The 20,458-nt window shown below is 43.9% G+C and overlaps 1 protein-coding gene across 1 annotated transcript in view; it reads right to left on the bottom strand.

The window, feature by feature from the left end:
* Positions 1 to 212: 212 nt before the first annotated feature.
* UNC79 (unc-79 homolog, NALCN channel complex subunit) overlaps positions 213 to 20,458 on the bottom strand; it is a 53,743-nt gene continuing 33,497 nt past the window's right edge. The window contains 22 exon segments of the mRNA XM_061551401.1: positions 213 to 1,859; positions 2,993 to 3,034; positions 3,504 to 3,581; positions 4,140 to 4,346; positions 4,464 to 4,514; positions 4,516 to 4,651; positions 5,516 to 5,691; positions 6,212 to 6,280; positions 6,282 to 6,302; positions 6,395 to 6,472; positions 6,987 to 7,091; positions 7,243 to 7,353; positions 7,528 to 7,596; positions 8,245 to 8,418; positions 8,538 to 8,623; positions 9,550 to 9,662; positions 10,788 to 10,826; positions 14,887 to 14,925; positions 17,065 to 17,205; positions 18,359 to 18,458; positions 19,063 to 19,179; positions 20,019 to 20,123. Of these exon segments, the coding sequence (XP_061407385.1) occupies positions 1,614 to 1,859; positions 2,993 to 3,034; positions 3,504 to 3,581; positions 4,140 to 4,346; positions 4,464 to 4,514; positions 4,516 to 4,651; positions 5,516 to 5,691; positions 6,212 to 6,280; positions 6,282 to 6,302; positions 6,395 to 6,472; positions 6,987 to 7,091; positions 7,243 to 7,353; positions 7,528 to 7,596; positions 8,245 to 8,418; positions 8,538 to 8,623; positions 9,550 to 9,662; positions 10,788 to 10,826; positions 14,887 to 14,925; positions 17,065 to 17,205; positions 18,359 to 18,458; positions 19,063 to 19,179; positions 20,019 to 20,123 (2,303 nt within the window). The 3' untranslated portion in view covers positions 213 to 1,613.

A 20,458-nucleotide genomic window follows, 5' to 3' on the forward strand; every position in this document is an offset into this window, starting at 1 on the left:
ATGCTAAATCCCTCTTCACATGCACATTCTTTTTGTTAAGGCGCTCTTCAACCCCCAATGCAGCTTATATATAAGCTCCTAGTTTGGTAGTGTCTCATTCTTCACCTGAAGACGGCTGCTTGCGTTGTAGCCGAAACGTCGTGAGAATTGTTTTATTATGTTTTATTTTTATTATTTTATTACTTCCCTTCTACGTGACTTTACCGAAAGAAACAAGAAGATCCATCCCAACTCTTTCAACTGCCATTTATGATTCTTTAAGAATGGATTATACTTTCACAAACAGCTTGTACATTGCCTAAAACTATGACAAATGATACACGCAGAAAAGTAAAACGCACACGTTCAGCTTACTTTAATATCAAACAGAGGAATGTAGATTAGCGACAATTACCATTAAAAAATCAAGACATATTTGGTATTTCTTTAGAAGAAACAAAGCATCTGAATGGTGACATCGGCTTAAGCGATGTATAAACCTTACGGCACGTGTGACGTTCTTAATTCTAAAATAAAACTTCCACCAATAAGAACACATTGATAACCATCAAATCACATAAGAGTACTCACAATGACATGCTCCAGACATTGCCAATAGCACGATCGGCTACCAGGAGGTTTAAAATCAATTCAGACACATGAAGAGATTAACAACATATTTACTTTCCACGTACCTTTTCTACATTGTAGAGGCATAGTTGAATACAGACACTAATTGCATCCTTGAGAAAAGCATTCTGTACGGTACTTACAGTCAGTAGTGTGGAGTGCTTGGCTTGATCCCTGGTGCAAGGAATGAAACGGGGGGGGGGGGGGGGGGGCTGCCTGCCTTTCTTAACGTGGCCCTGTACCAGAGCCCCATCCAGCCCATGGGCCCCAGTGAACTTGCACCACCTGCACACTCGATAGCTATCCCACTGCAAACATTGTCAACCCCTAGGAGTCAAAAACATCTGCAGACCTCTCCACAAAGATCCAGTTGTACGTAAGTCTTGCACCGCAAGCAGCTCCCTGGCACACACAATAGTTATCTGCGCAAGCGCTTATTATTAACACAGCAGTTCAGTCCACAGTGGTACAATAAGCGTGCAGAGACAGTAATTAGGAAGGTACCAACATTGCGAACACCTGATAGTGTTTTTAATAATCAAATAGTCAAATAATTTGTACATTTGATGTGTGCCATTATTATAGCGCAAGGCTATCACGAAGGTGTTATCTTTCACAGTCCGCAGACATTTTGCAATACGAGGGGTTGTTGTTCTGCCTAATGCCAATTGAGTACTTTTGGGGTAAACTTTAGAAGCAGATCTTAGAAGCAGTTCCGTAATATCTGCTTCCGTGGGTCATTCTCTCGAATAACATTTTACGCTTTTGCTGAGATGCAAATGGATTCTTCACATCATGACGATGAATCTCATCACCGAAAGCATGATTGGGATGAAATTTGATGGGAAAAAAAACTTCATCGAATTCAGAAATGGCAGACCAATAAAAAAAATTGTTACAATCACCCTACATAGCATGCTCAACTGGCAGAACGTTGGTGGCAAGGTGCAGGAAAGCGTTCAATTGCAGCGGGCTGCCACTGCTGCCCTTCCCGAACTGGCACATCACAGTGGGTAGAACTGCGACGCCGCCTCAGACGACTGCATTTCCACCTGCGCCATCTTGAACTGCGTGCATCGGAGCCACTGTTGGAGGTGGGGAGGCCCGCGTTCGGCCGACATGCAACCAAATGCGTTGGAGAAGGGCGCGGAGGCCGGCTGGCATGGCGACGGGCCGGCCAGCCCCACGCCTGGAGAGCGCACACGGCTCTGGACGGCTTGCAGCCTCAGCCGGAGGCCTCCCGACAGGTGCTGCAGCGCAAACAGGACGAGTCGCGGTTATTATTATTGATACTCTTGTTTACCCAGAAAAGCCTTCAGTAGGGTCCTGCCAATCTGTTTGTGGTGATATTGCCGTGTCTAATCATAATTTAGTCATTTGCAGGTAATTTTTCAGCATTAGGATGTTTGGCAAATATCAGTTACTGGAGAACATGGAGAACAAAAAATTCCATGCAAAAAGGTGCCCGAATCGGGAATCAAACCCAGGCCCCTTCTTTCTGTGAAACACAAGTGTTACCACTACGTCACCCTGCCGGTAAACGTTCATTTACGATACAATTTACCAAGTGATTTGGATTTATAGAGAATATCTAAATGTGACCGCATCTCCATCATACCGACAAACGAGCTGATGTCATGCATTCTATGATGAGCGCAGCCCAACATCAGATGTGTATAAAACTTCAACACATCTTGACCATACCTAATGCAAAAATACGGTTGATATTTTTTTTATTTTTTCTCATTACAAAATGTTGTTTGTAAAACCACATTGCATTTGTTTACATCGGGGCTGTTCCTCAGTAGCAGCCCCTGCCATCTGCCAACGCCATCAGACTTCACATTTGCAGCAGCAGCGCTCACTCTCTCCAACTTTCAAGAGACACTTCAAGGCCCCACCTCTCTCGCCTGGGTTTCGATTGGCACAAAGCTTGGCTCGATGCCTCAGAATTATGGTGATGTATGTCTGTGACATATTGTGTGCGTTACAAATTGTTTTATTATTATTAATGGTACGATAGTTCGTTTTTTGTGTCAAAAAGCATCAATTTGCTTTATAAACTTTTTTGAGGGTGAAAATCAATTATATTAGACTACTTTTTTATGGTCAATTACACAGGCCCCTTTAAAATGGTGGCCACCAAGACATCCTGCTTCATGACGGCTGGAAACCCCCGATTAACCTAACCGTAACCCATAATATCTCAGCCAGAGGCACACCTGGCACAAAGGTAACTTTTTCACAATAATTTTTGTGTTATCTAGTTAGTCGAGTAATGAAATCGATAATCTGTATAGTTTTAAATTATTTCAATAATCAGAGAGCCCAGCATGAGAATATATATATTTAATGACACATTAGAGCACACACAATTCCTTACCTTAGAGTTGGAGTTGATCATCGGTAACCACATGGGCAGAAGCTGCATGTGGAAATGACGGGAGAGAAAAGGTGAAGTAATAAAGGTTTCGCGTTCATTTGTCTTATATTAAATGGTGCTGAAAATAAATGAATGACATGTCACGTAATCCATTTGTGAGCAAGTGTGCTGAACAACAACTGCCTGTTACTGGCAGAGTTTGACTGGCCCAGTGAGCAATGAGGCATTGGCCTGGAAATCCAGGCCTGGAGTCGAGTAATCATCTCAGCCCAACTTATATCTAATCTTCAATGATCGGTCAAAAGAGGCCACTCTCTAACACATCCAGTCGTACTGCTCTCTGTGATTGTTCAGATAGGGAATGTCCTCATATTGTGACACAACACCAATGAGCACAATTGGAATATAATTAATTAATAAACAATTAGTAATACATACAAATACATGATAAATAAGAATGCATAGCACTCTAGATCCTGGCCCAGTTTGAGTCTAGTTAAAGCGTGAGTACCTTGACTAGAATGCTGGAGTTGCAGCCCTGCAAGGCCTCCATGAGGCTGATGACGTGCAGGCTTACCATCTCCACCAGCTGGAACAGACACAGTCATCACCATCGAGCACACAACGTGAGAACGTTATAAATCCTATAGAAGACAAATGCCGTTACACACCGTATTTATGGTCCTGTGCAGCTTCCATGGCTCTTACGACTGGTACGTGAAACCCATCAATATTTAACAAGTCTCCAAACTGGTCATTATCTGCAATGTGACATTTCCTTTGGGTCACGTTACATCACAGCTACATTTTCTTCATTCATTTCCCAATTGTTCTCTCCACTGTCTTTTCTATTCCTCACATTCTTGGCCGTAATCCCATTTGCTATTTGGCACATCCAGCAGTGATCGTGAGTGAAAAGTGGCTGGGTGGCTCAGTGCTGAGCTTGCAGCGCTGAGATCCTGGGTTAGAATCAAGGCAACTGCCTGTGATTAAACCAGGTTTTCGAGCATCGTGGGTTTTTTTGGTTTAAGCTTGGTCTCCAATGATCAAGCAAAAAGGCTCATCGCAGAGATAACGTACGAACACTTTTCGCCATCATTGTAAAGCGCCAAGAAGGCGGGGGTTAATATGCGGCGGCACCATGCACCCGTACGGTACGGTTGTGCGCCATGAGCTGCAGGATGCCGGGCGTGACGCGGCTCCAGAACTCCATGGCAGTGAGCGCCGCGGCCGAGCCGGCCTCGTTGAGCGTGGGCGTCCCACCGCCGGGTCCACCGAGCTGCTCGCAGTACACTGTCCACAGTTGAGCGAACACGAACGCGTGGAACAGCGACGACATGTGGACCACCGAGGCCTGGGAACACGGGCACATTGGTCACACGCTGTCTTTCTGGAGCCTGCAGCAAGGCAGCAAGAAGGCGGACGGAGGAAGGGGAGGGAAAGCCATCGACTTTGTGAGGATAAGCCTCACCTTGGAGTGCTCCGAGAAGCCCATGATGATGACGAGCAGGTGATCGGCCACAGTGGGGCCCAGCGTCGAGCGGGATGGGGGTACAGGCCGGAGCCATCGGGGAGCTCACGCTCAGGTGGTTCAGCGAGCCAAGCAGCAGCCACGACAGCAGGCGAATATGCGACACGCACTCTATGAACTCCTTGGGTCTGCAGTGAACAACAACAACAACAAGAATAGAAAGGCCAGCGCTGCTGTAAATGCCTGGCAGCCCCGCCAACAATTACATAGCAATGGCAACTCACCCGCTAGCCTCCTCTAGTGAGTGGCCTCCTTGCTCTCTCTTACATTGACCCTGTCGACTACTGATAGGCCACCCTATTCCCCTACCAACTTCTCCATACTATTCAGGTAGCCCTACCCTTCCTGCCCTTTGCTGCACCCACTGCCCAAAGGCCCCATCCTTTGTCTGTACCGTGAGCCTAGCACGAAGCCAGAATATTTTAAGCTGTAGAAAAATTCAGATTTTCAAAAATGCTTCGAGTCACAAGGATAGACTGACTCCTCACAGGGTGCTGGTCACAGAAAAGCATCTATATGACAAAATGTAATGTTAACCATTTTAATTGAAAATAATTGACCGATGAAATAATATAATAGCAGATGGAGTTTGTGATATTGATTTTTTTATCAAAGCTGATAAGTGCACATGCACACGTGCATGTCTATGTGTGACTGCTTTACATCTGCGGAACAGTTAACGTAAAACGCTGCGAACCAGGCGACCCGAGTTCGATTCCTGCTCACAGTCAACACCAGTGACAGTCCTGGGTCTCCTTAGAGACTCAGCCTCAAATGAGAACCTAGTGCGATGTGTAAACATCGTGACTATGGATACAAAGGCGGCTGGGCATAGTGCTGGCCACCTACCCCCTCGTGCGCCGTGCCAGCCTTCATAGGTGCACGTTAGCAGTACTTTCCCCATGAGTCTATCAAGACTATAAAGGGGAATTGTTGTCTTTGTGTTTGCTTGATCCTATCAAGTCCAGTTGGTGCTCGCGTGCAAAGCTGACCCTTGCTGCATGGTGGAGGGTGGGTGGAAGAGCCAGGGCAGGCAGCGCATAACTGCCTTGTTATCACGGTGATTTCCCCGCGTTATCTCCATCGCCACCACCTGCGACAGCCCCACCTTTAGCTGGCCGCCAAATGTGTCCTCATGCAAGCTCTGGGCGCATGCCTTCATGTGCGTCTGTGGTGGAAACGCAGTCATATTCACAAACGTATGTTAGCAGTCTAAAATAAAAATTTCCTGACTAATTGAGCATTGAGGTAATGTGCAACTCCTATTACAATCCGGTCGTGAAATTCCACATCCCTATCGCAGAAGGAAGTCTGTCCATAGGATAACCATTGTTGACTTTCCCGCAGAGTGGTACAAAAATGTGAGTAGCCCAATAATATTATTGGCGAGCATCGAGAATAAAAATGGTTGTAGAATGGTGTGCAGGGTGGGGGCGGGGTAGTGCACTGTGCTATAAACCCGGCGCCATAAGTTTGATTCCTGTACAGATACACGATAGCTACAGTGTCAACTCCTGGGCATGTCATGGCCGAGTTTTACAAAAACCCTTGCATCTAAAGTGCACATGTAACCATACCTGACTGTTCAATTAAAAAGTCATACATGTATATAAAGTTGTGTTAACATTAGTAAAACACAATAAATGCAAATTTATATTAATAATGAGTGCTTCCTGTAAAACACATACTCTGAGCTTGGTGAGTGTATGCAGATCGGCGATAAAGTCCAGAATGTCCATCAGGTACTGCCTGACGCACTTCCATGGCAGCCGTCTGGCACTATAACAGAACAAGAGAGTCGGTATCTTGTCAGAGAAATTCAGCGACACAGATGTGCTCACTCACTGTGGCAGAACCGCGCGAGGACTCACTGTTGGTAAGTTGTTGATGATATTTTTCTGGAGGATCAAGGAGCTTGCCAACCTCGTGCCTACATCCGAGCAAATAAACTGGGAAACAAAATACAAAACACACCAAGCAGGTCAAAATGACGTGTGTGTGGGCGGCAGGGTAGCACAGTGGTAACACTTGTGCCTCAGCAAAAAGGACATGGGTGCCATTCTATGTAGAGTTTGTATGTTCTCCCCATTGTGCAAAGTGTTTGAGAGTGAGTGAGAGTGTACGAGTGTGTGGAATGTGTATGTTCTCCCCCTCTGAATTATCTGGTTCCATCCCATAGCAATGTAACTGATATTGGCCAATCCTTCCAATGCTGACAAAATACCTGCAAATTTCTCATTTGGGATTCTACATAGCAACATCGCCCCCATCTGTGAAAACTTTGCAATTGGGGGTTATGCTATCTAGGGATGTTATCTTCCAGATTCGACAAGATAAAACTGAAAATGTGTCTTGAGATTCAGTAAGGCTTTCCTGGATATATAAGTTTAATACTATTATCTAGGTTACAACACCAAAGGATAGCAGCATTGTTCAATTGTCATCAGAGCTAAGAACCCACACCTGAACAAGGTAGAGAATGTTTGTGTCCTGCAAGGTGGACTTGAACTTCAGTGCTTGTAACAGCTCAAGAACGACACTCCGAGTCAGATAGAGCTTGTCTCTCTCCTGGGGGAGAGAAAGTAAGATCCTGCCTGAGAAAATGTACGGCACTTTTTCCGAGAATGCTTGGCTTTATAAAATAATTACTTTATTCAGAAATTCCAATGTGCTGACAAATACATTAATCAATGAATGTATAACTTTCTCGTGCCATTACCTTTGTAAATCCCTTGTAGCAAAGGGCGCAGAGTTCCATGACATAAGCCAGATTAAAGTTGGAGTTTTGGATCACAAAGCCGAGCAGCTTAGAAAACTGTTCAAGCAGACTCTAAGATTCAACAAGATAAAACGGAAAGTTAAAAAATGACAACACCTTCTGCTGTTTAGAAAATTTAAACAAGACAGTTAACTTACTACTGTGCATTGTTATTTCATGTCGAGATTGTACTTTTATTTGTTTTTTTACTGCAAAACAATTCCCTGGAGGTAGTGGCTCACGTACCCGTGTGGCGACGGTTGCAGGGATCTTGAGGAGACTGATCATGATCCGCAGGCAAGAGTCCAGGCAGCACTGGCACATACCACATACATCTCGTTACTTTGCATCAGCACCAAAATGGTTCAATGTGTGCACAGACTTCATGCTTTCACATTGGCTCCAGCCTATTCTCAGGACCTGGTGATGACACCCAACTATAGCCGGGTGGGATATTATTACATGTGATGTGTCAGCTGCCCTATTGTGAAAAAAAAATGTAGTACAGTAAAACCTTGGATTGCGAGTAACTTGATCTGCGAGTGTTTTGCAAGACGAGCACATTTTTAAAATACATATTCATTTGATAAACGAGCGAGGTCTACGCTTTGTCTGCCGAGCGTCACGTGATCACAACTGATATACGAGTGCTTTGATATACGAGTGCTTTGGATTACAAACACGTTTCCAGAACGAATTTTGCTCGCAATCCAAGGTTTTACTGTACATGGAATAACCCAGGGTTATTCCCAATTCATTCATTCTCTATTTTTTTTACAAAAAATTTAACTGACCAAGCTTATAGAATAAAAAAATGCAAGGTTATGAAAGGGTTAACAAGTACAAAAACACAATTTATATAAGTATGCATTTTAAATGTGACTCTTGATAAACAAAAATGTAATGATCGACACTGGATTTTCTGCAGCTACTGCTCTCCCTCAGTGTGGGTCCTTAGTCTACCTTGACAGGCAGGACTGAGGATAACTTGGGCAAAAAGGTTTGGAAGTGGTTACAGATGCCAGCCCACAGGTTGCTGGGTGACTCCATGGGCAATGCCTCCATGAACGTGGCCAAGTTGTCGAGGCATCTGAGCATTGCTCCCCCCATCGGCAGGTTTTTCTTGCCATTGAGGCCCTGGAGGAAGAAACTCAGTGGGCGTCACAGTGTCAGGCATGGCCCGCTTCAGAAACAAGGCACACTACGGGAGAGTTTTGCGAGTTCACGTCACACGGCAACTGATTAAATCCGCTTACCTCGAGGAGAATGTTCAGGGCAGCAAGCGAGCTGAGTTCTGAAAAGTCAGACAGGGCTGACGACAGCGTTCTTAGGAAGTTTGTATCTAAAAAATACAAGTAAACAAACGAATTGAAGTATTAAACATATAAAACATTATAGATTATGATGAGAGAATTATGGGGAGCTGCTGTGGTATGATGGTACACTGGATTTGCAATTCAGACCGGTATGAATCCACCTTCCGGCACAGCAGTTGAAACGACAGCGCAAATTTATAACATGCCCCCGCCTCCGTCCACCCCGTAGTATAGATGGCTACACCACAGAGTTCGTCCACCGGCAGGTCGCGTGTTGTGAGGGTAAAGTGTAGGAATACACACCTCTGTCAACACGTCTCGTCAGTGTGGAAGAGTTTCAAACACATGCACTGTGTGTACAAAGAGCTCATAGCATTGAGCATCATGCAGAATCTGTGAACTTTTTAATATTCATCTTGTTTTTTCTTGTCATTTAGAGAAATGGATTAAAGTAGAAAAATGGACCAAATAAACTCTACAGTGTTGATCTCGTAGAGCCCCTTCCACCAGTCATGGCATGAGCAAGCAATTGCAGGGCAGCACCTTTATCCTTTTTTTCAACGTGAATATGTATCCGTGTGCTTATTTAGAAAAGGTTGCATTAAGCATAAACCATTATTTTACATATCAGGAGTGCACACTTGCTGTACACTCCCAGAAGGCCTTGGGGTTGATGGGTAGTGTAACATAAACTGTATACTTTTACGTGTAGATATATATGAAGAAAAAAAATATCTGCTTATTTATTTTATTTATATTCTGCACAACACAAAATGATCATTACGTGTTTTATAGTGGATGTTGTGGCTGTAAAAACCAACGAATCACGACGAGTTGCACCGCATTTACAGCAGCCTTGTGTGTGCAGCACTTCCCTGTAAAATCCACTTAACATGGGAAGTGAACAGCCATCACACACACACACAGAACTGCATACAGTTTGAAGAAGGACCTTTGATGTTGCTTTGGAAGAGCTGTGGCAGGATGCCATTCGGAGCGAGCTGGTGGAAAACGCAGCGCAGAAACTGCTTGGCGACGCCAGGTGCATTACCCGGAATCACCACACTGGGGACACAGAACAGGAAAGTAATTATAAGCCACCATGTGACCGTTTCACCTCATCTATACGATGTTTAATCACAATACCGCAGGTCACAACACTTATCCGTATGCTTCTTCCCTTGAATTGCACTACTTTTGAATTCCTTCCCTTCATGTCCTTCCGTAAGCTGTTATAAGCTTGCTCAAATCAATAAAAGTGTTAACTCTATTTTTATTTTGATAGTGCTCTTTGTTGCTGGCTGCCCTGCCTGAAACGTTGAGCCTTTGGGCCTGAGCTCAGTAATTAGTTTAAAACGAACCCAAGAGTCATTCCAGCTGACTCACCCAGCCCAGCTCAACCTCATCACACTGGAAATAAAGCATAACAGCAATTCACCCAGCATAAGAGCCATTCACCCAGTCCAAGTCTTCATTATGGTTGTAAAAAGGTAGGGTCCACGGCTAACTTTGAGCTACAAAGACATTTCCGAACTGCAAGGCACAAACTACCATGATGATCGGAGCCCGTCATCATGACATGCAAGATGTTCAAGCACCCACTGTGCATATGGAGCTATTTCACGTAAAAGTCAATAATTAGAAAATAACAATCGACATCTTTCATCATACGTTACAACACACTGCAGCAAATGTCCACGGTACAGGGGAATTGACGCAATGAAGGCATGACTTCATCCTACAGTGATTTGAAAGTTGAGGCTAAATCATCGTTAGAAGTCAAATATCCAGGTTTTGGTGCTCGTTTAGGATTGCCAAAGGTGAGGCACAAGAAGTAAAAACAGATACGTGGGAACACATTCCTGTGGAGGGAGCTGGTAGAAACGTTGGGTTGCTCGGTCAATGGCCAGGGTCAACGGCAGCGTGGTGTATTCCGCAAATATGGCCGACTGTGAGGGCGGGCACAAGCCGGCGTGAGTAGGTTAAACGTTGAGTTTTATAAGGGCACCACGGGGTGACCAGCCCCTCCTCACCCAGCCCCACCCATCCCACCCCCTCCCCACCCTCCCCACCCAGCCATTCCCACCCAGCCCCTCCCTCCCAACCCATTCCCCTCCCTGCACGATGGACGGACACAATAATCCTCTGTGGGCTGGTGTAACCAGGAGGTTCCTACCAGTATAAACTTACCTCTCTGTTTGCCATGGATACGTCGCACTGGATGCCAGTCTAAATGTCAACATGTAATAAAGAGCAAGAGTCATGCAATAGTCAGTTACGGATTAATATGAAAACTGATACCCATTTCATACGAAAGATTTGTAATTTTTGTCAATGAGGTGGTTTGGTGAACTGAAAAAAATGTGCCCATGACATGTAAATGTGCATGTAATCTGCTCAGCCACTTGATACAAATCTGCTCCAAATAATAAAAGAATACAAATTCAACTGCATAGGTCTTCAAGGTTGTGCTGTATAGCTCGGTGATGTGTTTCAGGTTGTACCACACTGTGTTGTTTTTCACGATGTCCAAAGTTTTGCTGCATGACCTAGGTGAGCCGCAGAATCTCCCGGCACATGGAGCAAAACGTTGGACATCATCGTGCCGAACAGCATGCGGCACAACCCAAGACGCATCGGAGAGCCATATATATTCTACTCTAGGTAAAAAGTAATTGGTACCAACGAATACACTCCTATAAGAATAGGTTTTACCCTTTCTGGCAATAAAACAGGTGTTAAGATGTTAAAACACCAAACAGAAACCTTTTTCAAGGAATCCTGAGCTATAAATGCCCTGATAGTGCATTGTCTTTGTGCCGTTTGCTTTTTGGCGTTCTCTGGTCTAACACTGTGAGACGAGGCTCTAAAGAAAGCTGCCTCTCATGTAGACCAATCAGTTTCAAAGACAATGCATATATTACACTATGTAACACAATTTTTGTTCCTGGGTAGTAAGTGTTATTTCGTAATTGCTTATTCCTATAAAGTATAGAAAATGGCTATTATTCCCCACAAACTTTTGTGACCTGGACAGTGATATTTTGAAATTTACCTATTTTCAATGAGAAAACAGACGAATTTGTGTCTTTTCGTTCACATAAAGTCATAAAAAACAACATTAATCAAAATAAACATGTATTTATACTAAATTAATACAAAAAATACTACACAAGATTTAGAACTGAGTAGTTTTTCGAGATTTATGATTAGACTGTAAATCACTTTCACGAATCAGCCGCCAAATGTAGTCTCCCATCATGTTCTCGTTATACTGTCCTTGGTAGTGGCGTTCAAAGTCCAGCATATGCTGGTGGAAGCGCTCGCCTTGCTCCTCCGAGTAGCTCCCATGTTTTCCTTGAATTCATCAAGATAAGCATCAACGATATGGACTTTGACGGACATCCTACAGCCCATTGTGCTATCGTTCTTCACCAGAGTCTCAACCAGCTCCACATAGTTTTCGACCTTGTGATTGCCCAGGAAGCCAAGAACCACTGTGACAAAGCTGTCCCAAGCTGCTTTCTCTTTACTAGTGAGCTTCTTGGGCAATTCATTGCACTCCAGGATCTTCTTTATCTGTGGTCCGACGAAGACACCGGCTTTGCCCTTTGCCTCAGAAAGCTTAGGGAAGAAGTATTTACGGTACTTGAAGGCTGCCGACTCCTTATCTACAGCTCTGACAAATTGTTTCATAAGGCCCAATTGGATGTGCAGTGGTGGCATCAGCACCTTCCGGGGGTCCACCAGTGGCTCCCACTTGACGTTGTTCCTTCCCATAGAGAACTCGGTCCGCGGTGGCCAGTCCCACCTGTGGTAGCGTGCCTTGGTGTCCCTGCTGTCCCAAAGGCAAAGATAGCAGGGAAACTTGTTAAAACTGCCTTGAAGACCAATCAGGAATGCCAACATTTTAAAGTCTTCGATGACCTCCCAGCCGTACTCATTATACTTCAAGGCGTCAAGCAAGATCTTGATGCTGTTGTAATCCTCTTTGAGGTGCACTGAGTGAGCCAGGGGAAGAGACGGGTACTTGTTACCATTATGGAGCAGCACAGCTTTGAGGCTCCTGGATGAGGCACCACTCATTCTGGATACAGGAGATTCTGATTCCTCAAACAGACTGGTCACATTGTGGCAGAAGCAGAGGCCATCTTGGCGGGTGAAAAAGCTGCAAAAAGGTTGGTGACGCTTTCTCTGATCTGCGACTTGCACACTTTCATCCAACAAGTTCCACTGCTTGAGCCTCGACGTCAAAAGCTCGGCATTGGACTTGATGAGACCAAGATCTCTGATCAAGTCGTTGAGGTGTTTTTGGTTGAGGTAATATGGGTTTCTCTCCTCAGCTCCACCTCTGAAATTGTCATCTGGATCTACAATGTCTATCTCGCCCTCTGACTTGCTGCTCTCTTCTAAAGACGGCTGCTCTCTCTCCAGAGGAGTGGGTATGGGGAGCTTATGGCAATGTGGCACCAGGGCGATGGATGATAGCAGGTGCATTTTTGCCAGTCTGACGATTGGAAGGGTCCACCATGCAGAAGTAGCAGTTGCTTGAGTGGTCAGTGGGTTCCCGTCAAATTCTTGTGATGGCGAACTTTATGGCTCTCATCCTACAAAAATACATTTATTTCACCCATGACTAATGTGTAAGAGATTCTTGAAACATTTTTAATTTATATTTTTTCAATAACATTGAAAATTGTAAAACATTTTAAAATTAAAAACTTTTACAATTAAAATTTTCTGAACAAATTTTATAATAAAATTCCTAGCAACAATTGTACATCTTACCTTCCAGAATTTTTTTGCATTGCTCGCAGGTGAAATGAGGTGCCCAGGGTTTGTCTTGATCCCCGACAAGCCTCACACATCTTAGCAGATGCTTCCACAGAGTACTTTTTCGCTCTTGTCTTGATAAATTGGCCGCAGATGTAGCAAAATGTGTCTGCCGGATGCTTGCAGCCTCTTGATGCCATCTCAGAAAAAAGCACTTAGGCAGCTGGAACTAAAATTAACTGGTGGGTTTCAGGCCCCTGTATATATACTATTTGTATTACTGGAAAGTTCTAAAATGTTCTAGAAGTAACTCCAAGTTTACTCAGCACTGAATCTATCTGGAATGTTATGGAAGATTTCTAAATATCAAAGTCCTGGTCACAAAAGCAAAGTTTGTGGGTAATAATAGCCATTTTCTGTACTTTTCAGGCATAAACAATTAGGAAATAATACTTACCACCCAGGAACAAAAAGAAAATTTGTTACAGTGTTATCAGACCATGTTTTTCATTTGCATGTTTCTGTTTGGTGTTTTCACATCTTAACACCTGTTTTATTGCCAGAAAAGGTAAAACCTATTCTGATATTTTGATACTGGCAAGAAATATCCCATATTGAATACACTCCTGCAAGTTAAAAGTTGTTCACATTGCAAAAAAAGCTAATGTTTGAGAAATGTAGTACTGTGTCGTGAACATGTGGCTCAGCGGTTTTGCAAGTGGCTAACAATTCAGAGAGGTGCCAGTTCAAATCCTGGAAGCAGGTTGAATCAGCCCATCAACCCTCCAGAATGAGTAAAGTAAGTACCACTTCGTTGGGAAGTCAACAGTAGTTGTCCTATGGATAAAACCCACCCCCGCCATAGCAATTTCCACCACCGGCTAAGGGCTGTAAAATTGGAGATTAACAACGATAAATGTTTGAGAAGTAAATTACAATGACTTTTGAGCAAATACAATACATTATTTGCAAGGTGAACAATGTGTCCGCAATAAAGATGGCGTTCCGTCACTTTGGCTATTCCAAATCATCGTTCCAGAGACACATTTCCATAACGTACCATAAGAGAAGCAATGCGCAATATGATTACCTGCAGATGGCTTGAAGGATGTCTTACAATAATTCATGTGAACATATGTATTGCCATTGTTCAATGCGACCACAACAAAGCGTTCAAGAGGTAAGGGACCATCCCCCTACAAAGGATGGTACATTCCTGTTACAGAGACCATTGCTTCCTCCTACAAGCTCTGCAGCAGCAGACATTGTTATACTAGGCCTGCCTTTGCACAATACTTGGCTAAGGAATGTACCATGTTTTGTTGAAAGGGGGTGGTGACCCCTTCTTGTTGGACCCCTGCTGAAGAGTAGCGGCATCACACTGGATGTAGACTCAATATGGCATTGTAGACTCAATATGGATTGGTGAAACAGTGAAAGTGGTAGGCACAACGACACCACCAGCATAGCCAGGTCTCAAGCCGGTGGAAGGCGAAGGGGAGGAGAGTAAAGATACCTTTCATTCTGAGAGGGATAAAGTGCATCAGCTGCAATCCTGAGAGACAGAGGAACATGCAACAGGGCCGATAAATACTCACCTGCTCATGCAAAAATAAAATTCGAATCAAGGAAAGGAGGATACATTCAATTAAATCAATAGATAATAAAAAGAAAAGACAATAAAGAGATATTTCAATTTAACGGTAATAAACCGTAGCTAAGGAGGGAGCGGTGGCGCAGTGGTTCACACGCTCTACTATGAACATGGTGACCTAAGTTCGATTCCCAGCCATGGCTAACATAAGTGGCAATACTGCAATATCTGAACAAGACCTGAGGCCCCATTTACCAATCCACACTCAGCAGTGTAGTGAAGTATGATCAAACCATACTGCATCACTTAAAGCCCTGGGGAGGCCTTCATTCAGCAGTGGAGCTCAATGCTAATGTTGAGATCTGCTAGCCACGAGAGGGCTTCAGTCATTCATGTAGTTTTTCCATTCCCCTGTTGAAGGCGTGCAGGCTACAGTGGATTAATATATAGTGCATAGTTGTGGTTGCATGGCCACAATTGTACTGTGACTTGTCTTTAATTGTCTATTTATGAAGATGTATGCATTGGCCTGTTAATGCTATTGATGGTTACACCACCGGTGTGTTCGAGCAATGTGCGATGAAAGCCAGGTCGTGCGATGATGATTGTGTCTCGAATGAGGTGTTTATTCTTGAAGTCCACGTTGTTCCACTCTGCTTGCTAGCGTTCTTCCGGATCTGGGTGAAAATCTAGAAGTAGCGTGATCCCAGAAAGGGGATGGGCACTTGAGTAGGTGGCGGTGAGGTACATTGTTGAGCTCATTGTTGAGGTGGGTAGGTGGTTGTTGTTGGCAAAAAAGTGTATAAATGCTCTTGCATTCTCTGCGAATATTTGGTGGCGGAATGTCTACCAGAATATGAAGCCAGGAGGTTGGTGTTGGTTAGTGGTCTGGCTATGATGCACATTCCGTTATTCCATTGTACATCAAGCAGTTTTATGTACGAGCTCCCGGACCAGGCTGAAGCACAATTTCCATTACAGGACTATCATGAAGGCATTTATTAGCATGCACAAAAAAAACTAAATCACAATTTTCCTATGGGAGACTATATATATCAATCAGTGTAGTGTTCTGATGAACTTATAGAAATGTATAATTTGGGCAAAGCTTGGTGGGTAAAGTATATATATCTTTTTTATTTCAAAATAGTCCACTGGCATTAATGAGAAGGCACTCAGCAATATTCATTTAGGTGCCAGCAACGTTTGGTTAGGGAGCTGGGAAAGTTTAGTCCTAAAAACAATAACAACGTAAAAAGAAGCAAGTCAACTCAGATTTAGGTTAAAAAAAATCATAACATACTGAGGAGACCTCCTTAATAAAGATGCGCACCGTCAGGGTAGGAGCAAAATCGATCATTTTGTTCTCAAATTAAGTTTACTAAAACATTTCAATTCCTATATTTTAAGTAATTTCAAATCCATTGACCGAGTGTTTCAAGGAACTCAGCAAGTTGCAGTCAATGGAAAGACATTGGTAGGCTCTGACTTGTGTGCTCTCCAATAAGAACATCTCACCAAAAGGGAAGAGTAGAGAAAATATTATTAAGATTATTCACATGCATTTGTGGTTAATAATATATAAGTGAGAATCATATTAGTACAGATAGTAGCTTGAAAGGTGAACGTGGTTAAAGACTGACATACATGTGCCAAGTACAAACTATTAGCATGCCCTTGCAAACACAAGGCTAAATGCTGTAATTTGCAAATATGTTAGAAGTGGAAAGTATTCAAAGAATTGTAATGCATAGCAGGGATTTTGAGATGAATTCCAACCAATGTAAACATTAAGTGTCATAAGAGATGGAAGCATCATAGATTTGTGTTTAAGTTCTTGAATTCGCCACTTTAAATTGTAAACACAAACCACACATGAGTTTAAGTTAGATTATTTTATTTCATTAAAACAACAATATTCTCTAGAGAACATTGTTCTTTGAAGCATACTCGAGTAACAAGACAATGTGGCTTGCACCCATGACAAATGTATTAACATTTACAAACCGCATGACTTTTACAATAAGCTTCTGCATTCCAAGCCTACATCCATTTTCCTTGTAATATTCACCTCCCGGAGGTGAGCGGAGAAATAAGTACCTGCCGACAGACTGCAGCATATCGAGCAGCAGGGGTGCGGCGACCTCAGGGCTGAGGTGGATGAAGGTGGACAGTGTAACGATGGACAAACTCAGAGTGTCCTCATCGTACTCCTCCAGAATGGCGCCGCAGTCGTGGCACCTGGGAAAGAAAAACCATTATACGCACATCTCACCGGTACAAACGCCACGACTTCATAGGCACGGCCCGTTTGTCAGTCCACTGCTGGATGAGGGCCTCCCTGCGCCATATGGATCTTGGGGGCTATTCGACCATTTTTTTTAAACTTGCTCAATACGGGTTTGTGAAGGTGGGGAAGCATATCTATTGAAGCTGAGAATGAAAGTACAACAATTAATTTTGTGCACTTCTTTCTGCTCACAGCATAGCCCCGCAGCAGCATATGACAACCTGTTTTATGCATGGTGGTGGGCGCGCCAAAATCCCTGCTTAGCTTCTGGAATATGACGAGATGGCACACATTCTGGGTGACTCGGTCATAGGCCACCACCAGTCAACTGGGACACGTGAACAAATGCACTGCTTCACAATGCTGGCAGCTGCTGCTGCTGTACATGCTGGTGCCTGGAAAAGTCGAGGCACAGATACTAAGTCTTCTCTGTTCTCCCGTGTTTTTCCCACCTCCGTTTTTCTTTTACTGTGAGTCATCCTCTTTCCCTACCAATGCTATGATAGCATTTGCATATGCTCTGTACAGTGCGAAAAGATGCAGTGTTATTTAATTGCGAAGGAATGAAAATCTTTCTTATTATCTATTTCGGACATCTTAATTTAAAATTTGACGGCACTATAAAGTAATTACACTGCTCACCAATCTACACAAACACATGTACAGTGGTCGCAGTGCCACACAGTCATTGAATAATGTCCGAGGCTTCAAGACCTAGGTGTGGACAATTCATGGATACATTCTCAAGAAATAAAATGAAGGGAAAAAGTGTTTCCTCTCTTCCTCTGCCTTTAACGGACTTTATCTCTTATAAAATAAGTCCACCTGCTGTTTATGTGCGGCTTCTTCCGATCCAACCTAATTTAAATGCTCCCGAAAACCAAATTGCATTGCATAACCGTGGACAGGTCTGCAACCAGAGGTACAACTCGTTTCGGCCTTGCACAAAGTGAATAATTCGGCAGCGAATGCACGGTGCCTCTAATGGCCAAGGCAAGCTCAACTGTGAACCTACGGGATCGTGGCTGCAGTGCGGGGTTGACGACAGGTGGCTTGAGAATTCATGACGATTTACAGGGAGCTGCTCTTTGTGGACAATCTGACCTGTCCGTTGCCAGGGTCGGCTGCTCGTCCGTGAACTCCTCTGGCACCGGCACAAACATGCTGGGGATGCTGGCAGCTGACACCAGGCTGTACTTGGTGCCTGTGGCAGCACAGCAGAGGGTCAAGTCACTACATCTTCCTCGTCACATGAGCCATACGGCAGCACTCATTCACATTTGCGGTCTCGAGTTGAAATTTGACTTTCGAATGATGATGGGGGATGAGCAGTCTATCCAAATTACGACAATGGTTTGTTTCAACCGAGTGGTACTTATTTCATCGACAACATGAGGATTTTTTACTGGTGATCATCCGATTGTGCCATAGATACCACACAGAATTGAACTCTGGATGCTCACGCTAATTTGAGCTGCAATAAAATGGTATGAGACATACAAAACTAATACGACTGCATAGGGTTTCGCAGTTGTGCAGAGTACCTCTCCAATGTGTGTTTCAAGGGTTGTCCTGCGTGTTGTTCAGCATGATGATGACCATGTCCAATCTTTTTTGTCCATGTGCTGGAAGTTACTTAATAATTTAGTTCCTAAAGAAGTTCCCAATACATGGAGCAACATGTGGACAACATGCCAAACACGTGGTGCAACCCAAAAACACATCGATCAGACAGCTGCAACTTGTTCCAGTCCAACTCTGCAAGCGGCGATGCCGGACGCAGGTGAGGTCATGCATCGTGTACTTGCCTGCCTCCCAGGCTCCGAGGGGCTGCGGACTGTTTCCCTGCTGCTCCAGCTGCTGCCTTAGCGGCTGCTGCAGTGTCAGGACGCCCAGAGAAGCACGCTTCATTGGCTTGTAATGAGCTGTCCAGAAAGAGCCCCAATAAATAGTGCAATTAGATTTTTAAAAAAACGTTATTTTTTCGGCACATTTGGATATTGCTTTTCATGATATAGCCTGGCATGGCATACAAATGGAGAGGTACAGGCTTGGAATTACACAGACAGATAGAGGAACACATGGATCAGAGAACATGTGCAAGTTAGAGACATCATCTTGCTTGTTAAGAAAGTGACGCATCTAATCTCATGAGTACCGATCGTGGGCCTGGGCAGGACACGTTGCTCAAGGAAAGATGGCTGGTGGTCAAGACTATTGACAGTGGCAGCCAAAGGAGAGAACACGCCTGATAAGTCATCCACTGCGGAGACAGATCATTGTTGATGATGAATCACATAAGCAACTCTTACACAATCATACATGTCAACCCCAAAGGGTTCAAATCAGTGAGACCCCCTCCTGATAAATATTGGGGAAAATAAATAAAAATATCGATATATGCACGCAAACCAAAATAAAAAAAAGTACATGCTTATAAGCATGAAATGCAAACCCTTTACTCAAATAACTTGCTCCTTACAGCACAGCCAATGCTCTCACTGTGAAATTTGTCCTCAAGTGCTGCACTGTCATATTTTCGTATGCCCCTGACACCGCTGCCACTTTAATATCACATCTACACAGTGCAGAAAGTATTTTGTTTTCCGCATGTGGATGCTATGAAGCATCTGGTCAGAGGGGGGGGGGGGGGGCTCGGGTTACTCTGGACATCAAACATACAGTACAACCTGAAAAAAGGTAAAAACTTCTATACATCAGGAAGATGTGCAGAGAAAAACAGGGAAACGTGGCAATTCATTACATTGACTGCTTTCAGCTGATGCAGCCGTTCCAAATGACTGCGCAGAGGTACTTTCCCGAGGCAAATCCAGCGTTGGGGGACCACCTACAGCAGGGCCCGGAACATCTGAAAAGAGTCAAAAATAAGCCACAATGGGTATTTTTACTTTCGTAAATTTTCCCCAGTTGTATACCGATTGCGCTATCGACATCATCTTATGAGATGCATGAACCATTCGGATCTCTCACAGAGCAGCATATTTCGTGTTAGAGAACAGCCCAAAGCAGAATAACTTCCTGGCATCCCTTCAAGTAACCTCTGATCCACACAGTAGAGGGCAATACATTCCCTTGACTTCGCATATGAGAGTAACATTCATTGCATTAAGTCAAACCGATATTTAAATTCTCAGAGCTGAAATTTTGCCAAATTAAGGATGTTGAAGTAAATTTAATGGAATG

This window comes from Lethenteron reissneri, chromosome 14 (genome assembly GCF_015708825.2).
Source record: "Lethenteron reissneri isolate LAM-NWPU_2019-01 chromosome 14, ASM1570882v1, whole genome shotgun sequence".
Taxonomy (NCBI): Eukaryota; Metazoa; Chordata; class Hyperoartia; order Petromyzontiformes; family Petromyzontidae; genus Lethenteron; species Lethenteron reissneri.